Source organism: Crotalus tigris, unplaced genomic scaffold, assembly GCF_016545835.1.
Source record: "Crotalus tigris isolate CLP2741 ecotype Arizona unplaced genomic scaffold, ASM1654583v1 scf7180000017725.2566008, whole genome shotgun sequence".
NCBI classification, from domain to species: Eukaryota; Metazoa; Chordata; class Lepidosauria; order Squamata; family Viperidae; genus Crotalus; species Crotalus tigris.
In genome coordinates, this window is record NW_024096593.1 from 2,481,627 (window position 1) to 2,504,733 (window position 23,107).

Here is a 23,107-nt window from a genome sequence, read left to right on the forward strand (position 1 = left end):
TTAACAAATGTTAATGTTATCTACATGGAAAAAAGTATTATGTAAAGTATTATGTCAAGTGTTTTATTTTACTTTTGTGATGGGTGCAGGTAAAGGAATGTAATAGAAAATAGAAATAGAAAACACTTGGTAGGCACTGGCAAACAGTGTGCGAGGAAACCAGAAGAGTAAGTGCTTCAAGTTCACCAGGAGATTCCATAACAAGCTCTTTCTATTTATCTCTGTGCCAGACATGTCCAGAGAGGTGTATGTCAGAATCTGCATTGCAACCCAAATGTTGGTTCTTTTGTACATATGTGTACCATTAATGCATCCATGAATGGGTAGGGCTTGGATAATAATTGTGTCAAAGTTCTACTATCCCAGAGTGATAAAATAGAGTTGCTGTATCTCATAGAGATAAAAATTACTCAGAGAATTTGCTTAATATTATAAGTGTTTTTCTTTATCACTGAGATCACGGTTTTCCTTCTATCTTTAACCTGATACAAACTGATTATCAATCATGTATTATTTGTTTATTATATGATAGATATTGCCAGAGGCCTTATTTCTTACTGTGGATGCAATTTTTTAAGTTGTAGTACTGGATGACTCCATTTTTCGAGTTAAAAACCTTCTTGAAATAAATGGATTCCTATGTGTCAGCAAGTAGGTACTTCTGTTTTATAAGATTTAGAAATACATTTATACCAGTTGTCTTGAATTTCATTGAAAATAATCATCAAGCACTTGGTGATTTCTTTTTTCTATGTTTTACTTCATTCATGAGAAAATTCAGCCTTACAGTACATATGAAAGAAAGACAACGCAAAAATGTTATTTCCTTCTCACCTTCTTCTGCCATTTTTAAAGCTTTTGTTAGAATTCTGATGGCTTCTTGATGTTCTTTATTTGCTAGCATTTTGTCTGCCAGTAATGTGTAAATTCTCCAGAGATGCTCACAGGCTAGTGAGTTGAAATTCCGGCCTGTATCATCTTTCCACGTCCGTCCCACTGTCAGGTTATAAAATGCTTCATAATGTTCTACAGCTTTCAGGAAGTGACCTGAAGAATACAAAACAACTCTTAATCAAGGAGCCTTGGTAGAATGTTATATATTGATTAAACAATCATAATGGTAATAAAGCTATGAAGCCCCTCCCCCCCAAAGCAAAGAAGCATAATTTTTTTAAAATGTCCATAGACACTTAAAAAGAAATCATAGAAAGTAGTATTTTATATAGGTACATTATGAAGAAATATTTCCAAAAATGCCAGATTAGATTTAGCATCTATGTTTTATTTATTTTAGCTTTAAGAAAATGGTGTAAGTAGTTTAAGTAGGTTATACCATTCATTCAGTTTCATCAATACATAAATCAAGAACACCTGTAGATCATCACAAACATATTGAAATATTTTTAAAAAACATTGTTACATAATAAACTGCTGTACACATGGAGCTTCAGGATGAAAACTCTCAACAGAGGACCAAAACATATTCAGTCTACACGTTGTTAAATCATCAGCCCTATTTTTTGTTTTGATCAAGTTTGTTAAATTCATATTCTCCCATTTTGCATAATTTTTTCATTAAACTCATATACAATAACCACTAGTATATAAAACTTTAATCATGAATGCAACACAGATAGCATTGGAACACATAGGTTATTCCTTTCTACAGTTCCATGACCCAGAAATCTACTAACAAGGACAAATGCAATATAGAACATGGGATACCTGTCCTTTCACCCCCAGGCTGCAGACCGAGCCATGGACTGATACCAATCCACAGCCCATCGAGAACTGTGCAAGGAGTGGGTGAGTACACGAAGCTTCATTTGCACATGCAGGGGATTATGTTGAGTGCATGAACCCATCTCCTCCCCCTACTGTCACATGCTGCAACTGGTCTGTGCAGTCAAAAAGGTTGGGGACCCCTGATCAAATCGTTAATAGTGTGTGAAATTAACATTGTCCAGCCTTGTCAAGCCTAGTTTCTTTGAGAGAGGCAAGTTACTACAAGTAATATTATTCCTAAAATATGTCTTCAAAAGTAGAATGTTAAATGGATCAAAAGTAGAATGTTAAATGGATCAATTTAATATGGGCAGCTTTATCTGTCTGACAGAAATTCCAAGCAAGCTGCTCTTTAAAATAAAGTCATAAATAGTTTTTTGGGTAAGGAAATTTGTCAAGTAGTTTAAATAAATTATTGTATGAGAAATACATAAAAATATCTACATTGTGGAAGAAATATGATTGTACATAGTAATCCAAAACAGTGATTTTTGATAAATTACTATGTTCATACAGCCATGAAGCAGGAGGTGCTAAATAAAGTGATTCTATCTGCTCTTGATCAGATATTTTATTTTAGAGGATTAAAAAGGATAATCAAAATTTAAACTTGAACTAGCCATTCACCCTGATTAAATATCCTAATCCAGAAGAGCTATTAGAGGACATAAATTATTAAAGTACAGAGATATACTAGTATAACTCTTTATAATATAGTACACTGTAATCTTTAACAAAGTATCTATCATTTGATCAATCTAATTGACAAAATAAACACATAGTATTTAAAATGTAGAAGAACAGAAATTCCACAGTAAGAAATTGGACAATATTATCCATAATATCCTATGCCAGGTTACAGAGATACGATATCCTAAGATAAAAGGAGTTCTAGTTGATTTGGAAGAATAAATGGATATGCATAATCTACTGTTTTCATAATACAATTCTTCCTTACATTTATTCTTCTACAAAACTGTTTCCAAAGTCTCTATTTTTATTAAATAAAAACTATCTTAGGCAAATATTAATGAAAAAGAGATGCACAAAATATCTATAATTTTGTACTATTTTTAAATAGAGAGATTGAGTAGATATTAACACAAATGGGTTTTAACATGAAGCTGCCATAAAAGCAGGGACATAAATGTAATTCTCCTAGATGCTATTTTGATGCACATTTTTGATTCCATGAATATTTTATGAAATGGTCCAAACTAAAGCCATATAACATTCCTGCATTACTGATGCTTGCACCCGTAAGCTACAAACATTAGAGGCATGATTGAATGCATTAAAATGAACTCATTCAGCAGCACATTGATTACTTGAAGGCGGGTGAAGCAAAAGAAGGGTTGCTGCACTTAAGAAAACAGTGCACAAATTTATAATATAGAAAAATAAAGATATTAAATTGGAAAAAAATGGCATTCAGTAAGAAAATGATTATGAATCTTGCATTGGCCTATGTGTATCAATATAATAACAGTTAGGGAGGCTGTTAATTAGGTTTCAAAGATTATTCTGGTAAACAAAATTCTGGAATCTCAAATTATTCTGCTGACCAGTTCAGTTTCATACTTTAGCAATAGCATAAATAGCTACAGTATTTTCTTTTTTATCAGACTTTATATAAATATCAGTTATATATAACTATTAATGATAATTGAAAGCTATGGGATGTTTGTTCTGTAATATTTTAATAGAATATTACAATATTTTAATAGAAATCACATTTTATTATATATCATTACATGACACTATTTTAAAAAACTAAATCACGTGAAGTGTTAATACCACTTTATGAAGCCTTGGTAAGGCCATACTTAGAATACTGCATCGAGTTTTGGTCACCACGATGTAAAAAAGATGTTGAGACTTTAGAAAGAGTACAGAGAAGAGCAACAAAGATGATTAGGGGACTGGAGGCTAAAACATATGAAGCAGGGCTTTCCAACCTTTTCACCCATTGTACCACTTTTAGGATATGGCAATATCCGAGTACCACCAGTTGCCTAGCAAGGTGTCAAAAACTTGATGACCCAAAAAAAAAAGGAAAAAAGTGATAAAGTACAGGTAGTCCTTGACTTACAACAGTTCGCTTAATGACTGATCGAATTTACAATGGCACTGAAAAAAGTGCCCCCCCAAGCCACAGCCGAGCAAGACGCCTGCCTGCCCACCCGGCAGCGCTCTTCCTCCTGTCCGAGGTTTTCATTGTTGTGAGCATTTCTGTTGGGGATTGGCAGCAGGGGTGGGGTGGGAGGTGTTTGGTTTTTATTCCACCCATCTACTGGGTGGTTCCAGCAGGTTTTGGTCACTTCACATGACCCTGGGACACTGTGACCGTCATAAATATGAATCAGTTGCCAAGCATCTGAATGTAAATCACAAGACCCTGGAGATGCTGCAACATTCCAGCTGATCGGCGCTTCTTCTGGGCTCAGCAGAAGCACCAGGATCAGCGCCGAGCTCCAGCTGGTGTTGATCCTGGTGCTTCCACTGAGCTGTGACAGCTCGAAGAAGCGCCGATCAGCTGGAAAGCGGCACTGATCCTGGTGCTTCCTCTGAGCCCTGACAGTCCTGCAGCTCCAGCCATCTCTCACTCAGGCTTGTGCGGTGCTGCCACCGGTTCAGCTCATTCCCCTCCCCACTACCACTTTTCTAGGATGGTCGCATACCACCTGCCAGGTGCCAATGTACCACAGGTGGTACCCGTACCACTGGTTGAAAAGCCCTGATATAAAGAACAGTTGCTGGAATTGGGTATGTCTAGTTTAATGAAGAGAAGGACGAGGGGGGACATGATAGCAGTGTTCCAATATCTCAGGGGTTGCCACAAAGAAGAGGGAGTCAAGCTATTCTCCAAAACATCTGAAGGCAGGACTAGAAGCAATGGATAGAAACTAACCAAAGAGAGAAGCAACCTAGAATTAAGGAGAAATTTCCTGACAGTTAGAACAATTAATCAGTGGAACAAACCTGCCTCCAGAAATTGTGAATGCTCCAACACTGGAAGTTTTTAAGAAGAGACTGGACAACCATTTGTCTGAAATGGTATAGGGTTTCCTGCCTGAGCAGGGAATTGGACTAGAAGACCTCCAAGGTCCCTTCCAACTCTATTGTTATTATTGTTGTTGTTATTGTTATATAATAGTCACTGAATAATATTTTAAATGTTTGAGAAATGTTAATAGTAAAATTTCCATAAGATAATTAAGAAAAAATCCTATTTTTTTGGCTCAGAATATATAATAGTGAAGTTATATCTACTGTTGTTACTACTATTATTATTACTAGTTAATGGGTACATTAACCATAAGCTTTAATAACAATCTCATACATATTTAAAGTATTTATAAACTTTTTAAAAGATAAACATTTTTTTTTATTGAAATTTTTCAAAAATTTTACAAATAAACATCCCCCCCCTCCCAAACCACCCCCCCTCCCCCCCGACTTCCCAGAACTGAATATAGGATTATTTAACAAATTTTAAAAAATAACGTTTACAATTTATAAGATAATTAATAAAAATGATAAAGGTCATAATAATAATATATATAATAATATATGTAATAATAATATGCATAACATAAACTTTAAAATGAATAATATATACTAAGAAAGAGAGAAAAAAAAAGGGAAAAGAAAAGAGAGAGAGAAAGAAAAAAGAAAAAAGTAGACGAAAAATAGAACATATATATAAATATATATATATATATATATATATAGTAATAATACATAAAGAGAAAAGGAAGAAAGAAAAAAAGAAAAAACAATCATTACAAGTTATAAAAAAGCTAAATGATATTTTTCCATATCCAAATTGTATTGTATGAAATTTATCCATTTTTCCCATACTGCAAAGAATTTCTCTTGAGATTGCTCCTTTAAAAAAGCCGAAATCTTTGCCATTTCTGCCAGATACGAAACTTTGTGAAACCACTCTTGCAAAGTAGGCAAGGATTCCTTCTTCCAATATTGCCCTATTAACAGCCTAGCGGCTGTAATCAAATTTAACATCAATATAACCTCCTTAGCATCACAATCAGTAACAATACCTAATAAAAATAATTGCGGAGTAAATTTTACCCTCCGTTTAAAAATTCTTTGGATATTCCACCATATCTTAATCCAAAAAGCTTTTATATGCTTACACGTCCACCAAGTATGATAATAAGTAGCATCCAAATGTCCACATCTCCAGCATTTCGGCTGCAGATTAGGGTACATGATGGACATTTTCTTTGGATCAAGGTGCCATCTATAAAACATCTTATAAAAATTCTCTCTTAAATTTTGCGCTTGTGTGAATTTAACATTTCTTATCCAAATAAGTTCCCAGGTATCCATTGAAATCGTTTCACCAATATTCTGTGCCCATTTAATCATACAATCTTTAACTAATTCAGGTTCTGAGTCCAATTCCACTAAAACCCCATAAACTCTCTTAATATGGGTTGGCCTTTGATCTCTTACTTGTTTTAAAAGAACTTCATCTTCTCTGAGCCAGCCCATTTTACAATCCATCTTCCATCTGTCCACTATTTGTCTGTATTGGAACCATGAATAAGTTAAATTTTCGTGCGTTAATTCTTCCAAAGATTTTAACTGCCAATCTTGGCCATCCCATCTAAGTAACTGTGCATAAGAGACCATGTCCATATTAACCCCTTTCCTTATGCCTTCTATGGCATGCCGAGGTATAGCCCATAATGGTATTTTGAAGTCACTTTTATAATACTTTTTCCACACTCTAAGCAAAGAGATTCTTATAATATGAGACTTAAAAACCCAATCCACTTTTTTTATTAAATATTAAATAGGCATGCCATCCAAAAAATAAGTCCCAACCTTCCAAATGAAGTATTTCTATATTTGTTAAATTCACCCAGTCGCTGATCAATGTTAATACTACAGCATCATAATACAATTTCATATTTGGCACCTTGAGTCCACCTCTCTCACGAAAATCTTGCATTATTTTAAGTTTCACCCTTGGTTTTTTCCCTGCCCAAACAAATTTATTAATACCTTTTTGCCATTCATCTAAATTACGTTCATTCTTTAAAATAGGTAACATTTGAAACAAAAAAATAAACTTTGGCAGGACATTCATCTTGATAACTGCAATTCTACCCATAAGGGATAACTGTAGATTGTTCCAGTTTTTTAAAAAGATAAACATTTTAAAGATAGTTTTCAACATAAAATATAGATATTAGGACAGTGGTTCTCAACCTGTGGGCCGGGACCCCATTTGGGGTCGAACGACCATTTCACGGGGGTCGCCAAACAACGCAGTCTGCCATTTCCCCCCCCCTTTTCCTTAGCTGTGCTACTCCCTTTTATTCTATTGGCTTTTGAAAGCCAATAGAATAGACTCTCTTGAATAGAGTCTAATTCTATTGGCTTTCAAAAGCCAATAGGAATTGTCCAGGCTGTCTCTGCCCTGCTGAGCCCACCCAAAATCCCATTCTGCAAACGGTGCTGCAAGTTGTCTGCAGCGAAGGTGAGCTGTCTGGAAGTTTCCACCCCTCCCTGCTGAGCAACTAGTAAAAATGTAAGTAAAAGAGGGCCGGGGTGGGAGGTGGGAGGCTGGCGGGTGCAGGGAGGGTTGCTGGCGTGCGTGGGGCCCAGCGGGTGCTTTACCTCCCTTGGGCTGGGCCAGCTGGTGGCCCAGCTGGTGGTTAGCCTGCGCCATCTCTGCCGCTTGCCAGCTACGCCTCGGCTGGTGCAGGGGGCAACATCATGCATGCCCGATGCTCCCGGGTAGGGAAAGTCCTCGACTTACGACCGGTTGGGTAGTCCTCGACTTACCACCAGTTGGTGGTCGCAGCATTAAAAAGGTTGAGAACCACTGTATTAGAACTTTATGATTAATTTAAAGAAAGAAAAGAAAACCAACCAGGAAACTACTAAGCCCTGCGGGGGGGGGGGGGGAATCACACTTAAAACAATGAACAATTCAATAAAACATCTAATGGAACAATATCAGAATAATCTTTAGAAATTATATGCATTTAGTAAAAAATGCAATTTGAAAGTCTGGGCAAGTGCAAAAACCTCTATGCGATGTCTGCCAGTATAATTCTTTTCACATACAAGCTATCGAATAGACAAGCAACTAAGCAAGCAAGCACAACTCTTTTAGTAGGTTGTCACAATCTAAAATATAGATATGCCTCCAGCTATGTCTATAAATGTTCCCTCTTTTGAGGGAGGGGGGAGTACTAAAATTCAGTAGAAGGGTTGCAAATTGTGAAATTTTGGCTAACTGTTTGGAAACATCTTTATTTGTGAACATCAAGAAAAGAAGCTACCAGGAAGAAATGTATTAAATATATTAAAAGTAATCAAACAATGTTATGGAAAACTTCATTAAAGTGCACATTTTTGTTATTTTCAAATGTCCAACAATAACAAAATGGGTGGCGTTTATTTCATGTTAATATATAATGAATTTATAAAAATTTATCTGCAATATTAAATGGAAAAATAATGGTAAAATTGAAGTAGCAGAAATACTCAACTCCTATCTTATTCCATCTTCACCAATAGGAAGAAGTTAGACTGAAACTTGAAACTGGTACAAACACGGTCAGAGAGTACATCTTCATTTTGAATGAGTTTGAATTCTGTGAGACTCTTGTAGAGAACTAAATGCACCTCTTGAAGATCTGGTTCCATTTTTTATGACTATTGTTGAGAATCCTCAGGAACCTATGACTGGTGAATAAATCTTTTTCAGAAATGGAAAAAGGAGGAGGCTGGGAAACTACTGATCACTCTGTTAGACATAACAGAATCTAGAGCAGATAATACAATAATTGATCTACAAGTAGAGGAGGATTATCTAGACCAGGGGTCTTCAAACTTGGCCCTAATGAAATGGGGAAGAAAAAAAGATGCGAGGAGCAAAATATTCAGATTTCACCTGTTAATACCTAGATATTGAGCAATTTTTGGCTTAGTAGAAACTCAATGTTTTGAAACACTAAAGCCTGCGAGGAAATGCATCTATTTGGATGTGGCAGATAACCTCAGCAATATATGGCCACCACAGCCCACCCTGGATACAAGCCATAATGAACTATTATAGTATGCCAGTAAATATTGGTCTTTCTAAAATGGTTTGCATTTTTTCTACAACCCATATTGAAAAAGAGAAAAGAATGGGAGGGGGAAGAATTCAAAGATTATCATTTTTATACTGCTGGGAGGACCAATCTACATGATTGGTGAACTTTTGCAGGTTCTGTTGCTTCTAAATGATGTGATCATCTAAGCCAGTGGTTCTCAACCTGTGGGTCACGACCCCATTTGGGGTCGAACGGCCATTTCACGGGGGTCGCCAAACAACGCAGTCCGCCATTTCCCCCCCTTTTCCTTAGCTGTGCTACTCCCTTTTATTCTATTGGCTTTTGAAAGGCTGTCTCTGCCCTGCTGACCCCGCTAAAAGTCCCATTCTGCAAACGGTGCTGCAAGTTGTCTGCAGTGAAGGCGAGCCGTCTGGAAGTTTCCACCCCTCCCTGCTGAGCAACTACTAAAAATGTAAGTAAAAGAAGGCCAGGGGTGAGAGGTGGGAGGCTGGCAGGTGCAGGGAGGGTTGCTGGCGCGCGTGGGGCCCGGCAGGTGCCTTATCTCCCTTGGACTGGGCCAGCTGGTAGCCCAGCCGGTGGTTGGCCTGCGCCATCTCTGCCGCTTGCCAGCTATGTCTTGGCCGGTGCAGGGGGTGGCACCATGCATGCGCGGCGCTCCCGGGCAGGGAAAGTCCTCAGCTTACGACTGTTTGGGTAGTCCTCGACTTACGACTGGTTGGGTAGTCCTCAACTTACGACCGGTTGGGGGTTGCGGCATTAAAAAGGTTGAGAACCACTGATCTAAGCTTACCTAAAAGCAGGCCCCACTGAGCAGAGGCACTTGCTTCCCAGTTAGCAAACTTAGGTTGAGTGGTACTGTATGTATTCAAAGGAAGTAAACTTAGTTAAGTTTCTACAAAGAACTCCCAACCAGATTTTCCCTTAGATTGTACTTGTACCACATTGGCATCTGATGGTCAAAATCCCACCTTTCAGTGAAGAATTGATTGGGAAGAAAATACAGCTCTTAGGAAGAATCCAGAGTTCTAGGAAAGAGGCTGTGGTTTAATCTTGGAAGTGTTTGTGCTTTTGACTCAGCGTGATTCCTGGTGACTGCCTGGACTGGTCCCTGCAGTTTTCTTGGCAAGATTTTGGGAATGGTTTGCCATTATCTTCTTCTTAGGGCTGTGAGAAAGTGAGTGGCTCAATGTCATTCACAGGACTTTGTGCTGAAGACAGGACTAGAACTCATGGTTCTAGGTCTCCTGGTTTCTAGGCTGATGCCACTATACCAATCTGTAATTTTAAATTAGAGTTTCTTAAAATAATTCTTGACTTGTTGCCTGAAATAAATTCAAATGTCCACACTGGTTAAATAACTTCCTTTTCTTTTCTCTTTTTGTTCTTTTCTTTTTCTTTTTTTCTATTTTCTTTTCTTCTTCCTTCCTTCCTTCCTTCCCTCCCTCCCTCTTCCTGATAATCTAGAATTGGAAGTGGGGGAATAACGTCCCAATAAAATTTAGGTACCAGTTGCTATCCCTTTCTAGACTATGGCCTGCTGTTTGGCTAAGTCTTCAATGCCTTCTTGAGAGCGACTCCCTTGATTAAGACCTTATAAGACTACTCTTATATAAGACCATATAAGACTTTGAAGATGGTAACAACTTCTGATCTCCTGCCGGCTTCCCCACTGAGTTTCCTTGTAGGAAGCTGGCAGAAGCATCAGAAATCCTTCCTTCCTTCCTTCCTTCCTTCCTTCCTTCCTTCCTTCCTTCCTTCCTTCCTTCCTTCCTTCCTTCCTTCCTTCCTTCCAAGCATGCTATTAGAATATACAATCTTCATAATATATAAAGACTTTGCATGCACATTCTGCACCTACTTGTCACAAAGAGCAACGAATCAACGAACATCTAGAGGCAAACAAAGTCATTAGTAAAAGCCAACATGGGTTTGTCAAAAATAGACAAATCTTATTGCATTCTTTGACCAAGTGACAAAATTAGTGGATCAGAGGAATGCTGTGGACATAATTTACTTGGACTTCAGTAAGGCATTTGATAAAGTAGATCACAACCTACTACTTGACAAGATAGAAAAATGTGGGGTAGACAGAACCACCACCAGATGGATCCGTAGCTGGCTGACCGGCCGTACTCAGCGAGTGGTCCTCAATGGAACTGCATCTATATGGAGGGGGTGCCCCAGGGCTCTGTTCTGGGCCCAGTACTCTTCAACATCTTCATCAACGATTTGGATGAAGGGATAGATGGGGAACTCATCAAATTTGCAGATGACACCAAGCTGGCAGGAATAGCCAACACTCCAGAAGACAGGCTTCAGATACAGAAGGATCTGGACAGACTTGAACACTGGGCACTAACTAACAAAATGAAATTCAATGGTGAAAAAAGCAAGGTTCTACATTTAGGCAAGAAAAACCAAATGCACAAGTACAGCATAGGTGGCACCATGCTCAATAGTAGTAACTGTGAGAGGGACCTCGGAGTCCTAGTAGACAATCACTTAAATATGAGCCATCAGTGTGCTGCAGCTGCCAAAAAGGCCAACACAGTGCTAGGCTGCATTAACAGAGGGATAGAATCAAGATCACGTGAAGTATTAATACCACTCTTCAATGCCTTGATAAGGCCACACTTGGAATACTGCATCCAGTTTTGGTCACCACGATGTAAAAAAGATGTTGAGACTTTAGAAAGAGTACAGAGAAGAGCAACAAAGATGATTAGGGGACTGGAGGCTAAAACATATAAGGAACGGTTGCTAGAATTGGGTATGTCTAGTTTAACGAAGAGAAGGACAAGGGGGGACATGATAGCAGTATTCCAATATCTCAGGGGCTGCCATAAAGAAGAGGGAATTAAGCTATTTTCCAAAGCACCTGAAGGCAGGACAAGAAGCAACGGGTGGAAACTAATCAAGGAGAGAAGCAACCTAGAACTAAGGAGAAACTTCCTGACAGTGAGAACAATTAATCAGTGGAACAGCCTGCCTCCAGAAGCAGTAAATGCTCCAACACTGGAAGTTTTTAAGAAGAGACTGGACAGCCATTTGTCCGAAATGGTGTAGGGTTTCCTGCCTGAGCAGGGGGTTGGACTAGATGACCTCCAAGGTCCCTTCCAACTTTACTACTATTACTAAATAGTTAATATAGTATTGATTGATTGCTAGATTTATATGGCTGCCTTAGAACACAACTCCAGTTGGCTTACAACAACAATAAAACTACCAACCATAAAACCATAAAATTATGAAAACTAAAGTTAAGAACTAAAAAACCCAACATCTTAGTCATCTCCTAGGGTGCCCTAATAACCATCCATAGGCTCTCATTACTCTATCCCAGTTTCTGGGTAAAGAGCCAGATCTTGATGGTCTTCCAGAAAGCTATAAGGGTGTGTGTGTGTGTGTGGGGGGGGGGTCTTGCCAGTTCGCTTTCCTATTCTCTATAATTGGATGATCAATAAATTTGAATTATAATATATTAAATCCAGATGAATCAAGATTTAACTCAACACATTGTGAATTATTTTGGATTGTTTTCAACTATTTGAACTGACATAAAAATAATGGAATAAAAAATAAATACAAATTATTATCAATATTTTTAATAAGTGACCAGAAAACTGCAAAATCATACATTATACTATTTTGTTATACTTGCTTTTCAGTTAATAGACATTTATTTAAAATAATGAAAATGAAAGATTTTTGCAACTGAAAGTAATGTTTTCTTCATTTTCTAAATATTTAAACTAGACATATATAATTTTAAAAAGGAGGAAAATGTAAAAGAATGCCCAATCATAAGTTGTTTAGCTCTTATTATACAAGTGTATATTTTAACATGGGGGCAGGGGTGACCTAGTGGTTAAGACCTTGGGCTTGTTGACTGGGAGGTTGGCAGTTCAAAACCCAAGTACCGTGTAACAGTGTAAGCTCCCATTCTTGCCCCAGCTGCTGCCCACCTAGCACTTAGACAGCAAGCAAATGCAGGTAGATAAATAGGTACTACTTCAATGGGAAGGTAACAGGATTCCGTGCACCTCAACATATAGTCATACTGGCCACATGTTGCTCATAGAAGCATCTTCTGACAATGCTGGCTCCTTCGGCTAAGAAACAGAGATGAGCATCGCCCCCTAGAGTCAGACACAACTGGACAGGGGAAACCATTACCTTTTTATATTTTAACAGGATTAAGAGTAATACAAATAGATATTTGTAGTCAGGCAAGTGGGGAAATGACAAAACAAAACATGTGTGGTGAGGTTGCAACACAAACCACGTAACATTGCACATAAGTACAAAGAGGTAGGATTTGCATATCTAATCATTTTTATATCCTTGCGAATTGTAATCTGCATGTAATTTTGTCTTGTATTATGATATACCATACAAATCTACTTATAAATTAAAAAAAAACTGAAGTTACAAATAGAGAAACATGCAATCAGTTCATATACTGCTGGTTTAATACTTTTATCAATCAATAAAATATAATGTAACTGTATATTTTTAAGGGAATAAAATTCTTTGTAGGCAGAGATAAACTAAATTTTACAATAAGACTTTGAATTATTCTGCTATTCAGTTCTGTTTTAAAATTATGGTTGCTTCCCAGTGGTCATGGAATAGCAGCATTAGAGCAAAGTTAGAAATACTGTATGGATAAAGAATTGGAGAGTACTATTTAGGATCATATACTATATATTAACCTTAGTCTATCTGTATCACTTTTAGGCAGCTGAATAAAACGATTAGTATAAATTATTTTGGAGTGATGAAACTCATCAATGATATCCTGATGTCATCTCATTTTCCATCAGATTCCAAATATATATACTAAGATAGGGAACTACAGAAGATAATGGCCTAAACATTCATTTTCTATTAAATTGTGTCTGATTCTCAGAGATTACCTGGATAAGTTCCTGAAATTTTCTTGGCAAAGGTTCAATCAGTCAATTTCAACTTCTCGCGGGAAAAAAAAGATCTTGCAAAGTTGGAATTGATTGAACTTTTTAGTCCCACCCAGTCTGCTGTTACCACCGCAGCCACACGCAATGGGCCAAACCCCCCCCAATGGACCACACCCACCCGGCACCCAACGATGCATAAGTGGGTTTTGGGTTGCAGTTTGGGCACTCGGGCTCTAAAAGGTTCACCATCACTGGCCTAAGCTGTAATATAATATTAGTCCTTAAATTATGAAGGTCTAAAGTTATTAGTGAAGAGGAACTAAAGAGCCTCTTGATGCGGGTGAAGAAGGAGAGTGCAAAAGTTGGCTTGAAACTCAACATTAAGAAAACCAAAATCATGGCATCCGGCCCTCTCAATTCCTGGCAAATAGATGGGGAAGAAATGGAGGTAGTGACAGATTTTATCTTTCTGGGCTCCAAGATCACCTCAGATGGGGACTACAGCCAAGAAATTAAAAGACGCTTGCTCCTGGGGAGGAAAGCTATGGCAAATCTAGACAGCATACTAAAAAGCAGAGACATCACCCTGCCAACAAAAGTGCGTATAGTCCAGGCCATGGTTTTCCCAGTTGCAATGTATGGCTGTGAAAGTTGGACCATAAGAAAGGCTGAGCGCCAAAGAATTGAGGCCTTTGAACTATGGTGCTGGAGAAGACTCCTGCGAGTCCCTTGGACTGCAAGGCGTTCAAACCGGTCAGTCCTAGAAGAGATCAACCCCGACTGTTCTTTAGAAGGCCAGATCCTGAAACTGAAACTCAAATACTTTGGCCACCTAATGAGAAGGAAGGACTCACTGGAGAAGGGCCTAATGCTGGGAAAGATTGAGGGTAATAGAAGAACGGGACGACAGAGAATGAGATGGCTGGATGGAGTCACTGAAGCAGTAGGTGTGAACTTAAATGGACTCCAGAAGATGGTAGAGGACAGGAAGACCTGGAGGAACATTGTCCATGGGGGCGCGATGGGTCGGACACAACTTCGCAATTAACAACAACAAAAGTTATTAGATATTAAAATACAACAAGTTGATAATACCAAAAGATTTAGTGCATTAGTTGTGTAAAATAGCTACAATGGATTATTCATTAGACTTTCCCCGTAGTTTGTCATGGAACCCCATCAGGTTTTTGCAGAACCCTTGGGTTCAAAGGAACACAATTTGAAAAACCCTAGTCCAGGCCATTAGAGAGCCAATTTGGTGTAGTGGTTGAGGCAACAGGCTAGAAACTGGGATACTGTGAGTTCTAGTCCCACTATAGGTACTCCAAAGCCAGTTGGACGATGTTGGGACAGTCGCTTTCTGTCAGTCCTAGGAAGGAAGCAAACCCCTTCTGAAAACCTTGCAAAGAAAACTGCAAAAATTTGTCCAGGCAATCTCTGAGAATGGTCATAATTGAATGGAAGAAAAAAAATTACTTAAAGCTTTTAATAAAAATGTTATTTTAAAAAAGAACCACATACAATCTTTAGCTTATTCCATGAGATTTACATGACAGTTTGCTGGCTGATTTGCCTTCTTGCTTTCAACTATTCATTTATACAACTGTTGAACACAATACATCTTTCTGCACACTCTTCAGCACTCACAATACCAAACTCTGGCGCAGTAGGGAAGGGAATTATGGGATCTCAATGTGTTCAGAAAAGAGACTCAGATGCTAAAATGGGAAAAATTTTGTGAATAAGAAAAGAGCAAGAAATCTATGTTCTACCCACTATCAACATATAAGTAGTGGTATAAATGAATGAACAGCTGTATTTTAGGACTGCACAACTATTGAAGATTTAAAAAGATTAATAAAAATATTCCACATTTTTAAAAAAGCAAACCAATGCAATATCTCACATTGCTTTATATTCCATTATTATTTACATATCTACTGGTAGAATTTTCTAATTATAAATACCATTGATAAAGCACAACAATAAAATCAGTATAGTGAGTTCTTATAAAACATAATTATGCTTAAAGAATAAAAAATGGAGGGTAACAATTGTGTATGTCTTAATTCTTCTATGGCACAATTAGAATGTGAAGCAGTGTTTAATTCTATATCATGAATTTCTCATGGAGCAAACATCTGCATCTCTATAAATACAGATAGTCCTTTTTTTAGCAACCACAATTGGACCTGCAACTCAGTTGTTAATTGAAATAGTTGCTAAGCAAAATGGTGATTGTGGTTATGATCTTACTTCAGCTTTTCTTTGCTATATAAACCTGCAAAGATCATAAATGCAACAATTGCCTGCAAAGTTACTTTTTCATCACTGCTATAACTATGAATGGTTGTTAAACAAGGCAATCACTAAACAAGTATATAAAGGTTTTTAGTAAACCCAAAATGCTAGAATTTTATTTTTAGTACATCAAGCTAGTTAGTTTGAGCTAATGCTATATTCTTATGGTACATGTTAAATCTATATGAATAGATTTCTGGAGATGGTGATCATAATTTTTAACTACATGATAAAATCTATACATACCTTGTTCTTCATAAACAAGGCCCATATTAGAGTGTGCTTCAGCTTCTTTCTTCCCACCATCAATTTTAATTAGTTGAGCAGTTTTGTAACATTGTTCATAGAAATAATTCCTTAACCATCTGTCTTCAAGCTTGTTGAAGCAATAGGCTAAGTTTAGTTGATTAGAATAAACCTCTTCATAGTTTTCTTCAATGAAAAGAAAATGATTATATCTTAATAATATTAAAAAAGCTGTATAATTTTTGTTTTTATTTAGGTTTTGTCATACTATAAAATTATAGCTATATACAATGCTATTTGGGGCAGTACATATTGTATATAAGCAGCATTGCATATGCACAGATTTCTATAAAAACACATTTACTCATATATATTTCAAAATACCTTATGTGTTGCTTCTCTATTTACACTATTAATTAACATATCATCATTCCTGTTCCTAATTGATGTTTCCTTGTCTCATACACTTGTTACAATTGATTAGGTGGTATGACCAATATTATTTTTAGTATCCCACTTCACCAACACCTCATTCTGGTTTATTAATCTACAGCATAAATAGGAAGGAGTTAGCTCAACATCTACTAGCTCTCTGGATGATTTCCTCATTTGTAGGAGCAACAACAGTAAAACTATATCCAGTCCCAAAACAGATTTAGGTGCAGCAAGTATTTAACTCAAACCTGATGTTGAAACAAATTCCTGAGCTATTTATTCAGAAGTCTATAATGTCATCTCACCTATTTTCAGGTTTAGTTGGTTACACATCAGTATTTAAAATACGATCACAAGAAATGTGTGATTACCACAATAGAACATATTGTTTAAATTAAACATTTCTTTGCTCTATCTTCTCACATATTTTTTTTCTTTTGCATTTAGGAGATCTCATGCTTATCTATCTTCATATGCTCTTCTTGGTACTTTTTGCAATCTACTGCAGTTTTTGATTTGTTAATAGAAAAATGGTTCAATCTGAATTGCTATTTTTTCGTCTACAGAAATAATCTCCATCAACTTTATTACTTAGAAGAGAAATCAAATAGTTATGAACTGAAGCTGATATGAAAAACATACAGAAATAGATATTAAGGCTATCTCTCTTAATAGCATATACAGTTGGCAAATGTTCCAAGGAATTATCGAAACCTTAAGATCTGTCAACAACACTAAATACTAGATCAAATGGTGCCACCACAAACCAATTTTAGAAAAAAGAAAACTCATGCATATATATAAGCATGGTTTTTAATATTATATAGTGCATTCCACATTATAGTTTCAGTCCTTATAGTTATTCACCAAGCACATGCAGCAGAAAAAGATGTTAAGTGATGTTATAACGGTATTATTTGGAAACAGATAAAAGAAGAAAAGATAAAAAAGGAGTATTTCTAATTTGAAGAAAGCATGATTCAGAGATTAAAATTATTCTTTCTTTCTTACTGAATAGCAAAGCAATAAACTTCAGTAAAATTATGTAAATAACTTGAGGTAAGTACCCTACAATTCTCAAGAGATGAAAGTGACCTGACGCTGGTTAGTGTTACTGTCGCAGTCTGGATTGAATGAACTTTAATGTGACCCTATACTATTCTAGTGTCTACCCACTCAGTGAATAAGAATAAGCAGTGCAACAAGACAACCATTTCAATATAATTGTTTTGGACACAAACTGGCCAAGTGGGCTGGAATCACATGAATAAAGCAAAGAAATGTTAAAACATTCTCTTTTAAAATGACTCTATTTTAAAATATAGAAATCTCAGAAACATTTTTGTTTTCAGGCAGCATTGGCCTTATTGCATTTAAAATTATTGTAGTTTAACTTAATAGATATATTAGCTAGAATCAATTTCTTCAATAATCTATGCAATTACATGAATTTCAATCCCCAATCATTTTATAATTAAATACCTTGAATTACAACATTACAACAATGATGAACCAAATACGTACCTTGAACAGTTTTATAGTTCTGCAGATATACCTTAAACCATCATGTACCACAGTAGTACAAAATGAAACTATGTTCAAACTGAAAATATTTGGGTAAACTGGGAAAATATTTCTAGGAACTTAATGGCATGTAATGCCAAGGGTCAGCATATAGCACCACAGATGTTATAGCTACACTATCCTCTGAGCTAACAGTAGTAAAACAATTTTAAAAATCCAAGAATTTAGATACTAAATAGGTTGTCCTTTCCTCAAACATCTTTAGGCACCATCTCCGATGTAACATTACCACACTGAAGGCAGGTCCTACTTACCTTAAATGTAGAATAACTATTGGAAGAAAATAAATGTAAAATTGTGTTGGCTCAAACAGACTTTACTCCCTCCACCCCACTTTTCAAGAACCAAATGCAACTGAAAAAAGAGAAGTAGCCCAGGTAGCCTGCAGGAGCCTCCTCTTATCTGGTTACTCCCTGTTGCTGCTGGCCATACCACAAAGATTTTGCGTAGGCAAGAATAACTTTCCTAACTAGAGGGTTTTTCAGTGTTTTCTGGAAGACAGTACTGAAACTTTTTGTGTTAGACAATTAGCAAATTCCAAGGTTTTAATTTAGTGTTTTTAAGCTGAGAGAATGATAATCTAGAGTTGGAAGTGGGGGGGGGGTAACGTCCTAATAAAATATAGGTATCAGTTGCTATCCCTTTCTAGACTGTGGCCTACTGTTTGGCTAAGTCTTCAATGCCTTCTTGAGAGAGGCTCCCTTAATTAAGACCATATAAGACTACTCTTACATAAGAACCATATAAGACTTTGAAGATGGTAACAACTTCTGACCTCCTGCCTGCTTCCCCACTGAGTTCCTTGTAGGAAGCTGGCAGAAGTATCAGAAATCCTTCCTTCCCTCCCTCCCTCCCCTCCCTTGCTCCCTCCTTTTATCTTGAGAATCCACGAAATAAATATGAATAATATGAATATATTTGGCTTGCTGGTTGGGATCTGGTGTCTGATGCAATGATGAATTTGCTCTTGAATAATCACAGAAGAATTCCATCCATTCCTCATTAGGAGGACTTTTTTTGGCTCCAAAGGATGCTATTTGAAAGCACCACTTGTACCGTCTGATATTCTTCCTGAACCCATTTGCAATAGTTCATCATTGTTACATAAACTGAGGAGTACATTAGGCAGAGGCAATTGCAAATTGCGTATCCTAATCTTTCCATATAGCAGAAATTAGCGGTTTCTTTAGGGAATAGAAACGCAAGACAGTGGGGGCAAACTTTGGCCATTGCACCAATATCAGAAATTTTATGTTGTGCAAATCATGCATTTTGCCTCATTTTTCTGTTGAGAGAAAGGCAATGTTGAGGCAAAATGCATGACTTGCACATACGTTTCTTTTGTTAAAGGCGGTTATTATTATGTTGAGAAACTCTCATGATAATTTGTGCTTGCCGCGTATTCTTGCCTTTCCCTTGATCTTCTCTTTCCAGCTTCATTTTTTCTCATCTCCTCATTCTGTTCTTTTTCTTGTGATTCTGGAGACATGGGCCACATAAGTTGGGTGTTATCTCTTGACCATGATGCCCCCACATGACATAATTACACTGATATTTAGAATCCCCACTGACTTCTCCATTGACTTATAGGAAACTGTCAGTGACAGTTTAGAAATAGAATGACAGCAGGACTGGTCTATTTGATCTCTGACAATCAAAGTAGGGGCTTATCTATGCTTAGTTTCAAAGCAGGCAGCAGTTGTAAATTGAAAGAGGAAGGGAAAGGACTAAGATATAGTGGCAAATATTTTTGACCAGAGAAATACAGTTTCTACTCCATCTGCAGTTATAGCAATTCACTCGTTGACTTTCAGCCCAACTACTTCCCAGGGTTGGTGTGAAGAGATACAGGAGAGTGGAGTACAATGCATACATATATCATGAGATGGGCTATATAGGCATGTGCATGTTTTTGCACCAGAGAAGAAGGTGCAATAAAAATATCCAGGCCTTTCTTCATGCACCTTAGAGTTGTGTGTTTTTTTAAGAGTCACATAATGCATCAGTTCCTGGCTGCTGGATGGGGGACAGTGAGGAATTGCAATAGTGGGTGGTAAACTGTCATGCAACATTCAGAATGAGCATCACATGCAGCAGCAGCAGTCTGATAAGGACAGCACTTGAAACAGCCATAACTTTTCCAAATTTTATTCCCTTGGGCATCATGGGTCCCAGATTTTGGGCTCATTCTGTAGGTTAGCCCATTTGAGGTATCTTGGTTCAAAAATTATTGCCCTATGATGCACTGTCTTGCCCAGTTAGAGGTCATGACAATGAGTGTTTCAGTAGTATATAGATATGTTTAATTAAAATACATTTAGTGTTACTCTTTGTTTGATCCTCTGCCTTTAGTCTGAGATGGTATAACTTAGATAAAAGTTTTCTTAAAAGAATTTGGTCTTTCGCTTCTATATATTTCATAATCACCTGGGAAAATCATTGGGGAAACTAAAAGTTTGCAAATTACAGAATATCAAATTACATACACTTAGCTAGATTGCAAAAACCTAAACAATCATTAAATTGCAGTGAAAAGCTATGGTTTCTGTATTTCTTCTTTATAGCCTAAGTGGTTGTCTGTATTTTTTCTTTTTTCTTTGCAGCCCAAGTCTGGGTGCCATACTAGAAATTGAGAAACAAATTAAATTGTGTCTTTCATTCAGATATATGTAAGTCTTTTCTGGCTTCAGAAATGTAGCTGGTTTCTCTAGGGTTTTGATTTATTAGAGGGGATTCTATGCTATTGATTAGAGGGTTGAATATGGTGGAACATAGATATTTTTTTAGAAAATAAAATAATATTATAATTGAATAGGTAAGATGTGTAATAAGACTAATAGATTTTCGGTTTAACATGGTGAAAAATAGATAATTTTTAGAAAATAGAATAAGATCAGGGCTTTTTTTGTCATAGAATGCCCAGAACGGAATTCCGGCACCTTTTTTGGATGGAACCTTGTAGGGTAGGGTAGGCAAGGCGGGTTGTATGATGGGTGTGAGTTCTGACACTTTTTTTTTTTTACAAAAAAAGCACTGAATAAGATTATATGCAAATAGATGTGTATTTAGAATATTAGATTTTGTTATAAAAAGGGGAAAATGTAAAAGTTGAGTTAAGGGAAACTCTGGTCACCTAAAGTTTGGAAATTATAACATACCAAATGTTAAGTTGAATATTGAGGGGAAATTAAAGCCTGGGAAAAAAGCAATAACAGGACACTGATGTATATGCATTAATGTATATATACATAATTAAGATATGTATAAGTTAAAAATATTGATAAATGTAACAAAAATGATTTTACTTAGTTGATAACAATAAGAATTATATTAATTCACTATGAGATAGTAGATATTAAGGGAAAAAGAGAGGAAATATCTGATAATGTAACTTGGGATTTGTGCCAAAGATTTATGTATGTTATGGAATTATTGATTACCTAGCCACTATGTTGCTTTTAAAGTGTTTAATTGTAAAATTAGAAAACTAATAAAATATTATTAAAAAATGTAGCTGGTTTATATATTATTTAAATTCAGAATTTAGCTTTATAGTTAAAATAATAACTATTTGACATTAATTTGCAAAACCTGCCTATACAGTATAGTTTCTATGGGGTTCCTGGTACCATACGATAACTAGCCTTATGTCCTATCTATTCCTTACACCAGAAGTAGGCAATCTACTTTTCTCTTTCTCATTTGAAGTCTTAACGTTAGTCATTCATTATATATTTTAATTTCAGAACTGATAATCATATTATCTTTTTCAGAATGTGAGGTTTCTTTCTTCATCTTTCTCTGTTAAGCAGTCCTGATGTGTTTTTTCAGTTATTCATCTAGTCTCATATTTTCCTATCTTATGGCTCCTATTTCAGCACATCAACATGAATTATATTTTGTTAAAATTAGGATATTTAAAGGTGTGTACCAATATACAGCCATGCTGCCTGAAAAGCACTATTCAATGACATGATTATGAAGATTACAACTTAAATGAAACATGTTAAGAATTTACATTTCAAAGAATAAAGAAATACATGCAATGTATAAGAAATAAATTTGAAAAGCTACTATATTTTTCTGAAAATTATGTTTTAAATTTTAAAAAGCAATATCTTAAACAATGACTTTTCAAGAAAAGTGATAATTGATGATAGCATGAATACATCGAAAGCATCCTAATCACTTCATTACAGAGATTCATCTTGTTAGCAGAATGTTTCATTCCTGCGTTGGGATTCATCATTTCGAATTCCCCATCATTTACTCCAAAAATACAGCTTAGCTGACTAAAGCTGAAAAATGCTATTTCCAGAAGAGTCTCAAACTGAAATCTTCCCTGAGGCACACATTGCTGCTCCATTACCCAGAATTCCCCTATTTACCTGATTGCTGGGCTGCCTCAGCTCTGGTCAGGAAACAGTGAAGCTGATCCAGCTTATCAGGCTGCTCCTCGAGGGATTTTTCCAGCCATATGGCTGACCCAGGCCCTGAAGCCTCCCTCAAGGCATTCCACTGCTCTATCAGAGTAAAGAGCTCAGCAAAAGACTTGTGATAACCCTGCTGCAGCATGTCTAGGCAGATGTTCTTCTTGTATGAATTCCGGTAACTGGGGATTTGAAAAAGCTGGTTTTAATTTTTTCATTCTTGATAATTTCTTCCTAAAAAACTCACACAATATACAAAAATGATTAAACATGCAAATATGATTAAAAGGTAACACAGTGG

General features: G+C 36.6%; 1 protein-coding gene across 6 annotated transcripts in view; it reads right to left on the reverse strand.

The window, feature by feature from the left end:
• TTC29 (tetratricopeptide repeat domain 29) overlaps nt 1-23,107 on the reverse strand; it is a 118,980-nt gene that overhangs the window by 77,066 nt on the left and 18,807 nt on the right. For 5 of the 6 annotated variants that reach the window (XM_039339004.1, XM_039339003.1, XM_039339006.1 and 2 more), the window contains 3 exons: nt 22,765-22,988; nt 16,358-16,543; nt 835-1,047 (listed from right to left, as the gene is read on the reverse strand). In XM_039339004.1, the coding sequence (XP_039194938.1) occupies nt 835-1,047; nt 16,358-16,543; nt 22,765-22,988 (623 nt within the window). The remainder of the gene's footprint in view (nt 1-834; nt 1,048-16,357; nt 16,544-22,764; nt 22,989-23,107) is intronic. The other variant, XM_039339008.1, reaches the window with a different exon arrangement.